Source organism: Lipotes vexillifer, unplaced genomic scaffold (genome assembly GCF_000442215.2).
Source record: "Lipotes vexillifer unplaced genomic scaffold, Lipotes_vexillifer_v1.1 scaffold863, whole genome shotgun sequence".
In the NCBI taxonomy this organism is placed as follows: Eukaryota; Metazoa; Chordata; class Mammalia; order Artiodactyla; family Lipotidae; genus Lipotes; species Lipotes vexillifer.
Genome location: NW_006788168.1, coordinates 1857853 through 1867364, shown reverse-complemented (window position 1 = coordinate 1867364; position 9512 = coordinate 1857853). Strand labels below are relative to the sequence as shown.

General features: G+C 45.9%; 1 protein-coding gene across 2 annotated transcripts in view; it reads left to right on the top strand.

Annotated features, from left to right (window-relative positions):
* The window catches only part of GMPR (guanosine monophosphate reductase), a 40071-nt gene that overhangs the window by 12459 nt on the left and 18100 nt on the right, over window positions 1-9512 (top strand). For both annotated transcript variants that reach the window (XM_007461266.1, XM_007461267.1), the window contains one exon: window positions 7336-7417. In XM_007461266.1, the coding sequence (XP_007461328.1) occupies window positions 7336-7417 (82 nt within the window). The remainder of the gene's footprint in view (window positions 1-7335; window positions 7418-9512) is intronic.

Sequence of the window (9512 nt, the reverse complement as noted above, 5' to 3'; positions counted from 1 at the left end):
CAGCAGGAAAAGGAGAGGCAGCAGCTATGAAGATCTGAAAACTGGCTCTGCTCTAAAAATATATATATAAAATCCAGATCAATGCCATAGGTGTTGGCTCTTCGTCTCTGCTAAATATCATCAAGTGTTTCTTACCATGTGAGACTGTTAAACCAAGGTCTGTGTCACTGCTTAACAAAGGGTATATTTTTAAAAATGAAAACATAACTGGCTTTCTGTTTAACATATTTATGTCATCTCTGCCCCAGTCTCCTCGCCAGTAGAAAACTCTGCTGTAAGAGTTGAAATCCACAATGTGAACACTTCAGAATAGTCAGCAATTATTTGCAAATCAGTTGGTGTCTTGATTTTTATCTAACATCTTTATTTTTGACTTTTCCTGCCTTTTGGGGGGTATTTTCCTAATTTTTAACACCTTCGCTAGTTAGAATGTATATCTCTTATTGCTGGGAAACATAGGTTTACAGAAAAGTGAACCAGAAGCTTTAGGGTTAAATTGGGGCTTTTGGAAAATCTATATTGTAATTGTGTGTCTTTACTAGTCTTAATTAACGTGGCAATTATTGATTGACCCCTAGATAATTTACCTAACTCTCCTTCTAAAAATTATTTTGAACCCAGTTTTTTCTTTTTTTAAATTTGTTTTATTGAAGTGTAGTTGATTTACAATGTATTAATTTCTGCTGTACAGCAGTGATTCAGTTATATATACATATGTTCTTTTTCATATTTTCCATTATGGTTTACCACAGGATTTACCACAGGATATTGAGTATAGTTCCCTGTGCCATACAGTAGGATCTTGTTGTTTATCCATTCTGTAAATAAAGTTTGCATCTGCTAATCCCAAACTCCTGCTCCATCCCTCCCCAATTCCCCCTTCCCCTGGGCAACCACAAGTCTGTTCTCTGTGTCTTCCTTTTACAAATTTTTAATTTCTCCTCACATTTCATCATTTTAAGGAAGTTGGGAGACAGGGATTAGTATTTCTCCTGATGGAGTTGAATCATCTGTTAAGGATTTCCAAAAATTTTTAAGTATTTTTATGCTTTCCAGTCATGTGAGAAGAAAGTGTCAGGAATTGTCCCAAGGTCAACCAGCTGTACCGTGTCTGAGTTGGGTGGGAAACAGCAAGATTCATTTCACCCCCCGCCCATAATGGTGCTGCCAGCGTTGTTGTGTTTTGATAACAGGAACACCGTTTGCTGAATATCCGTGTTTCAGGAGGCTTACCTTTGTTCTTTCTCTTCTTTACAACATCTCTGTAAAGAGTAGGAACCATTGTCCCAAGTTTACCACAGATGAGGAATCCTAATTCCTGATTCTTTGACTCTGGGATTTTCACAAGGTCATACCCACGTTGAGCGGCAGAGCTGGGATTTGAAGTCAGGTTGGTCAGAATTCAAAGTCCAGGCTCTGGAGACCTGTTAACATGCTCTGTCCTTGTTAACTTTAGTGATGAAGCTCCCTCCTTCCACTAGGCCCCAGGGAGACGGGCGGTGCAGGAAGGGTGTGGACTGGCGGGGCAGGGAAAGGGCATCGTGGCCAGTGCAGGGCCTGGAGGTTGCTGGGGTGTGGGGAGTGAGGCAGGGAGGGGGAGATTGATGCAGAGTTCCCAAGGACCCCCGGGCAGCCACCAATGGCAGGTGCCTCTGCAGCGCCTGCCGGCTGCCCAGGGAATATGTTCTCGTTGTTCGTGTTGGTTTCCCTTGTTGGTTGGCGAGGTAGGTGTTTCTTCCTCAGTTGTGCTTTGCCTGCACTGACCCCTGAGATCTGTGATTCACTTGAAAACCTCTGGTACTCCTATGTCCTTGGTTTTTAGGAAGGTAATTTCTCTCATGGCTCTGGGAGGCATTGGGAGGATGCACTTGTCTAGTGTTTGGAAACGGAAAGGTATATAACACGGGTGCTGAGTGCTATTGTGATGGTTACACTGCAGTGAATGGAAGCGCAGCTCAGAAGTGTTGTTGGTAGAGGCTGGCGATTCCTGGGTGTCTGCATCAGGGGCGACGGCTTGTTGCTTCTGGTGCCCAGCACATCCTGGATTTACCTGGACCCTTTTTTCTTGTCTTTCACCTAAGGCAAGCACTGCCACAGGTCGAGAAGGGGGAAGCGGGGATTTTTAGAAAATGTCATTGGCAGAAAAGGGTCCTGTGAAGATGCTGGGTGTGAGAAGACGTGACAAGTCCTCTGGGCCTTTGCCTGGAGGCTTTCAGAGAGGAAAGGGAATGATGTGTTCTTGGGTGTATTCCAGGTACTGTGGAAAAAAGGCACTAGCGTGGACCAGGCACTTCTCTTTTAATAATAACTCGTCCTGTGTAAGATAAAGGCACCTGTTGTACTTTAAATTGGTGGGAAACGTCATCTTGGGTCGAGAAGGTTTTGAGGGTCACGCAGCCAGTGAGAGGTGGGCCTGGGGTTCAGCACCTGCCCTCAGGGCCTGGCATCTCTCCTTTATACCATGCTGCAGCCAGGCCACCTGCCAGCTCAGGCTCATTGGGATGCAGAGGTCCCTACATTGGGTCTGGGAAGTGCCTTTGTGCTGGTGGCTTGCTCTTTTTTTTTTTTTTTTTTTTTAAAGATTCTTTTGATGTGGACCATTTTTAAAGTCCTGATTGAATTTGTTACAATATTGCTTCTGTTTTTATGTTTTGGTTTTTTGGCCTCAAGGCATGTGGGATCTTAGTTCCCCGACCAGGGATCGAACTCACACCCCCTGCATTGGAAGGCGAAATCTTAAACACTGGACTGCCAGGGAAGTCCCTGGCGGCTCTTTCTGATCTGGTCCTGAGGACATAGCCCCGTGACACCTAATCTGTTCAGATGAGACTAGCTCTGCTCCCCTGGGGAACGTCAAATCAGCCACCATTGGCCAATCCCCAGCTAGCCACTGGCACGTCCTTGGCATTTCCACGTGTGGCCAGCGGCTGAGGCACCTGCCTGGGTCCTTTCTCCAGCCGTCGTGGTCAGACAAGGTTCTGAGGCCTGTGGAGGCCCTGCCTGCTCTGTGCCTCTTCCCGAGAGGTGGACGCCCTTCAGTGTTCCTCGCAGGTGTCGGCCATGGGCAGCTGAACGTACCTCCTTGAAGCACAAGGGCCCTCTCAGGCCGAGTTACCTGGATTTTGTTTTCACCCTCTTTCTGGAACTGGTGTGAACTGAAACTGCGGCAGAAGCTATGAGAGGCCTCAGAGATTCAGCCGATGTTTGTCTCTGAGAGTCATACGGTAAACTCAGTTTCTTGTGCCGTGCAAGGTGGTTATTGCCCTGATAGCATCTCCTAGTCCCTGGTTGCACGGGTAGGTAAAGGGACACCTTCGTGGGCACGGGAGAAGGCTCTGGCATTAATGTTCCAGCACCTTCTCTCAGGTGTTGGCCCCCAGGCCAGATCCAGCCTGCTGACCTCTGCCTTAGATCATTCTGCAGAAAGGCTTTTTCTTGGCAAAAGGCCTCAGAGGAGCTGGTAGAAAGTGGGTAGAGAAGTTACTGTTTCATGGGTATGAAATTTCAGTTTAGGGTGATGAAAAAGTTCCGGAGCTGGATATGGAACTTCCTTTATAAACCTTGCAGTGACAACGATGGGTGGGTCTGATCAGTCCCGCTTTATAGCAGGATATATGCAGACTTGAAGTTGAAGCTATTTTCTTAAAATTTCAGGGCGAGTGGGAGGGCCATCATTCAGCCCCAGGGCTTTCTGAACTTATTTTGCCATAGATGTCTGGGTCTAAAGGGAAGCTGGAGGACTTGGGGCTGGTTCTTGCCCAGAGGACTTTTTAACATGCTACAGAAGTACTTGAAAGGTTTGTTTTGTCCCTTTTCATGCCTTTCCCCTGGACCCTCATACCTGTCTTGGACATGGACGAGCCAGAGGGGCACCTGGACAGTGCTTGGCCTCCCCGGGAAGAGGGGTTGCCTAGCGGAAATCTCCCCTTGCCTGCTTTGGGGCCCAGCTGAGGGTCTGTAGCTTCTGTTTTGTCCTGGCTGCCCGGTCATGACCGAGCCGGTCACATTCTGAGCCTCTGGTATCCGCTGCCCACAGGAGCTGCCTCAGCCAAGATAAGCGGACTCCTTGCTAATCACCCCCTGCCAGCTTCCCCCACCCTGAGCCCGCAGGCTGCCTGGGCCATGGGCTGGGCTTTCCCCGGAGCCCGACGGCGCTCCCCTGGCCACTCTCATTTCTGAATTTGTCTTTTCCTTTCTGCCCTTATTTTTGCCCTTCTTGGTTTCAAACTTGGACAGATTTTGCTCCTGCAAGTGGACACCCTCCATCCTCTCCTGGTCATCTGCATTCTTGTTGTGTGGGCCTCAGGCTGGAAGCCTTTTGTAATCACTCTGGGCTTTTCCACGCTCAGCCCTCTCTGCCGTGACTGTGTCTGACCACTGGTTCAGGATCCCGCAGGCGGTTCAGGGGACACGGGGACACCTGGGGGAGCTTCTGGGCTCTTAAAATAGTGTTTTATTTTAACTTATTTTTATTTTTTAAATTAACTTTAACTTTATTTTTAAAATATATTTTGAATTTTTAGCAAGTCAACCAGGGAGGAAGAATGAGGGCATCTTGTTTCTTGGGTTCCTAAGTTCTTTTTTTTTCTTTTAAAATTTATTTATTTATTTATTTTTGGCTGCGTTGGGTCTTCGTTGCTGTGCGCAGGCTTTCTCTAGTTGTGGCGAGTGGGGGCCGCTGTTAGTTGTGGTGCGCGGGCTTCTCATTGCGGTGGCTTCTCTGGTTGGGGAGCACGGGCTCTAGGCACATGGGCTTCAGTAGTTGTGGCTTGCGGGCTCTAGAGCGCAGGCTCAGTAGTTGTGGCGCATGGGCTTAGTTGCTCTGCGGCATGTGGGATCTTCCTGGGCCAGGGCTTGAACCTGTGTCCCCTGCGTTGGCAGGAGGACTCTGAACCTCTGAGCAACCAGGGAAGTCCCCTACTAAGTTCTTTTTGAGGTTCAGAGTTCATGCTGGTCCTGTGCTTAAGGAAAAACACCCTAAAAAAATCACATCTAATTATAAAAGTAATACAATTTCTACTGTCAAATCCAGTAAATTGTAAAGAAGAATGATAACAGTCAGAATATTCCTTCACCTAGACGTAATTAGTCAGCATTTTGGTGTATATTTTCATCTACACCTATGCTTGTCTAACAAAATTGAGATCTTACTGTTTCTTTCTGTTTCCCCTAACATTATACTGAAAGCACTTAAGCATTTTCCCATGGCATCAAACCAATCTTGAAAACATCACATGGGGCTTCCCTGGTGGCCCGTGAGCCACAATTACTGAGCCTGCGCGTCTGGAGCCTGTGCTCCGCAACAAGAGAGGCCGCGATAGTGAGAGGCCCGCGCACCGCGATGAAGAGTGGCCCCCGCTCGCTGCAACTAGAGAAAGCCCTCGCACAGAAACAAAGAGCCAACACAGCCATAAATAAATAAATAAATAAATTTTTTAAAAAAAGAAAACATCACATGGATGGGTCATAGATTGTCGAACCATTCCCATTTTGGGGACTATATTTGCAGGTTTGCACTGTTACAAATAATACATCTTTGTAGTTAAATCTTTGACCTCATCTGTGATTACTGCCTTGAGAGAAAATCCTGGAAGTTATTGGATCAAAGGATATACATTTGCATTTCTCTACATGGACAAATTGCTTTCTGGGAAACCTTGTTCTGGAGTAGACATTCTACCGGCAGAGAATGAGTGTCTGTTTTCTCTTCAGTGTTTAGTCTTTATAATCATTGATAATTTAAGTGAAAAGTGGTACCTCGCTGGTATCTTCATTTAAATTTGATTACTAGTGAGGTTGAACACTTTCCCTATGTTTTTGGCCACTTTTATTTCTTTCATTAGTTTGTTCATGTCCTTTGGCAGTTATTCTGTGAGGTGGTAGCATTTTTCTTGTAGATTTGGAAGAGCTCTTGTAATGTTAGTGACTCTTTGTCATAATTGCAGATATTTTTCTCCACCAGGTTGCTTATTAGTTTTGTTGATTATATGTATGAGTGTGTGTTTATATGTACACAGGTTTTTAATTTTCATATAGATCTATATATATTTTTATGCTTATTACAAGTATTCAAAGTTTTCTTCTAAATCTTTAACTCATTAATCCATTTGAAGCTTATTTTGGTGGAAAGTATGAGTAATAATCTCTATCTTTTTCCAAAAGATCCCTTTCCCCAGCTCTGTCTATTGAAATACCGTTCCTTCTTCAATGACATGTAAGGCCATCTTTATCATGTACTATATTCTCATATGTTCCAGTCCTTTTTCTGGGCTGTCTGTCATTTTCCATTATCAGATGCGGTTGGAATTAAAGTAATTTTGAGCCCTCCTCATTGTCCTTTTCCAAGATCCTTTTATACAAAGGTAAAAGTCACTTTGTCTAGGTGGAGAAAGAAATATTCCCTCTGGGAATCAATTCAGCGAAAAGACACTTGGGGCTTCAATGCCAAAGAATCAGTCGCACAAGTTAGGGATGCATTTCCCAAAATAAGACTTTGCATAGTTGTGAAAATTTAAACAGGCATCTTGCCAAGTATCCTATGTACCAGCTGAAGGATCCACAGGGCAGTGAGTTGTAATAAAAAGGGCTATTTTTGTGTTCCTGCGGTGTGACTCCTGCGGTGAAAGAACATATACTATTTTCAAACCAGATGCATCCTTCTGGTTTTTAGATTCTGCCACTTCCTGGCTTATGTGTTTATTAGGACCACAGCTTCATGTTCTGCAAGTGATGTACGTTCCAGTGCTGTTGGGTTTGTCCGCCCTTTCATATCTCGGTGGGTGGGAACCACTGACCCTAGAGTGGGATACCCAGGTATTTTCCCAACTGTGAGATGACCAGTAGTTCTCTAATCCTGGATTCCATAGAAGTTCCTCACGGGGTTTACAGACTGTGAACAATAAAGATTTTAATCAGCAGAGAGAGTGTTTCATTGCTTACTTTATGTATTTAGGTTCTCTGTAAGATTTTGTTTTGTCCATCACTGATAGGTTCAACAAGCCCTGACCTAGATAGTCTAAGGTCTCTTGGAGTTCTAAAGTCATGTAATTCTGTAGTTCCTCATGCTATCAGCTCACCCAGAGCTAGCCCCAGGTGTCCAATTCTGTGTTCTTGTTAACAGAGAAGAAAGGAAACCTGGAGAATACTCTAGCCCACCAATTTCAGACTGAAAGTCTATTCAGGGATTGGTCCATTGTTTTCTCCTATTTTCTCTTTTGTCCCCCGGCTGCCTGGTGGCTTCAGAACATGCTCCTCCTTATGTGGGGTTCCTCCATCACTTATCTTTGTTCCACCAGGAGTAGTTCGTGATCTCGAGCTGTATTCTTTCTGTCCCAGGCAGGGAACGTGGTGACGGGAGAGATGGTGGAAGAGCTTATTCTTTCAGGAGCAGATATAATCAAAGTGGGCGTTGGACCAGGTAAGATTTGCTGGGAGCACAGCAGGGGCTGTGGGCGGAGGGGGGTGAGAATTGGAATCTGGGGCTTGGAGGGACCGGAGATGCCCAGAAGGTGCCCCATGAATGATCCATCCACAAGTTTAAAGCACATTTCTTTTGGAAGTTATCATTGAGCTTCTGATCAGAAGAGGCTCCTGAATAGAAATATCATTGAGCTGCTTTCTGATGCCTCTGGGGAAGTTCTGAATGAACTTGAATGTGGTTCGAATGAGCTCTTGGTTTCAGAACATTAACGTGGAAGAAAAGAATGAGGTCTCATGAATGATCCCATTCACCTTGAAGAGGAAGGTGAAGGGTGGAGAATCCATGGGGGCAAGTCTATGTGAATGTTCGAGGGCCCCCAAACATTGCAAATAGGCATGCAGCTGTGAGGTCACATTCGAACTTGACCTAAGGCTTAGGCGGTTATCATCTCTGGCTCCTCCCCTGGTACATATCCACCTCAGATTTTGCAGCATCCTCCTGGGCCTTCTCTCCCAGGATTGCCATTGGCATTTTGAACTGAGGAACGAGGAGGAACCTTTCTATCCTATACTGGGTGGTTCCATTTTCTCTTGGGGCCACTTGACGCTGGCCTTCCCCTTTGGCCAGACAGGAGCATGAGCTTCCATATTTTTAATACTTTCATTGTCACATTTTAAAATTCCTCCTTGCACATCCATTATTAACCAAACACTGAAACTGAAGAGAAGGAAAGAACGAGATACACATTTTTTTTTTTTTATTTTAAAGAAACCCATATTTTATGTATTCATTTTTGGCCGTGCTGTGTGGCGTGCAGGATCTTAGTTCCCTGACCAGGGATTGAAGCCATGCCCCCTGGAGTGGAAGTGTGGAGCCCTAACCACTGGACTGCCAGGGAAGTCCTGAGATACACATTTTCATTTGGGAATAAAAAATAGCAAAGATTTTTTATAGGTATCGTCCACCCAGAAGATACTACCAAAAAAGGAAGCAAATAATAAACCAATATGAGAAGAGTCTTTGGGAAAGCACTGCCAGGATGCAGAAGACATCGTTGTATTGTAACCTGGCACCGTTGTCAGCCTTGAGGAACTAGGGTGGACACGAAGAGACTCTTGGGGAGGGGGAGCCCTGTACGCTTGTGAAAGGCCCCGAACTTTCACTTTCGTCTTTACTGGGTGTCTGTCATTATTGAAAAGTCAGAGAGGATAAAGCCCAGTTCTTGCTTACAGGGCGCTCTGCCCACTTAGAATGGGCTGTAATAGATTAGGCTTGTAATAGAGTCGAATAGGCTGATAACAGGCCGGGAAGGCTCTTTTCCCCCAAAGCAGAGCACGCACCAGTCACCTATTTAATTGAGTGTCTCCTAGCTGCCATCGTGCAGGGTGGGTGCTGTACAGGATGTGAGGTGTGTAAGTGGTCTTCTCGGCCCTCAGAGCCGTTCCTGATGTAATCTTGCGCATTCAGCCACCCTCGTTTCCTTCCCAAACGTCCTCTATATATAGTCTCTTTCCCCCGAAGATTTATTGTCCTTCCACTGTCGCTGTGTGCCTCCCAGGCTGTCTGTTTAGAACAGGCGTGACTGAAGGGAGTAAGAGGCTTTCTTTGAGCCTGATGTATTGGAGCCACGTCTGTAAATTTATTGGAGAGGATGTTTACGTTTCACGAATTCTTCAGCATAAAAACACTGGGTACTGTCTAGGTGACAGGATTTAAAAAGGTTCATTATGGAACAACAACTGGCACTTGGGAAAAAGCATTAAAAATGCACCCCTCGCCCCAACCCCTGCTCTGGGCTGGTACCCAGTTTCTCCTTTCAACCTGGGGCTTAATCAAGACCACTCCCACGCCTTGTCCCTCACCTGTACAGAGCTCCAGGCCGCTGCAGCTGAGCCCCTGCCCTCCGTTGAGGATCTGGCAGATGAGTGGGAAAGGAGAAAAGCGAATTCTGAACCAGAACCAGACGTTATACAACTCCAGTTGTGCCTCGCACAGTGTGTGCCTGGGACAGGGGTGCCTTGGTCAGGAGAGAAGGTCATTGGCCCCAGGGCAGTGAGTGGCCTGTGTTGTGAGGATGGACAGAAAGAGCGGT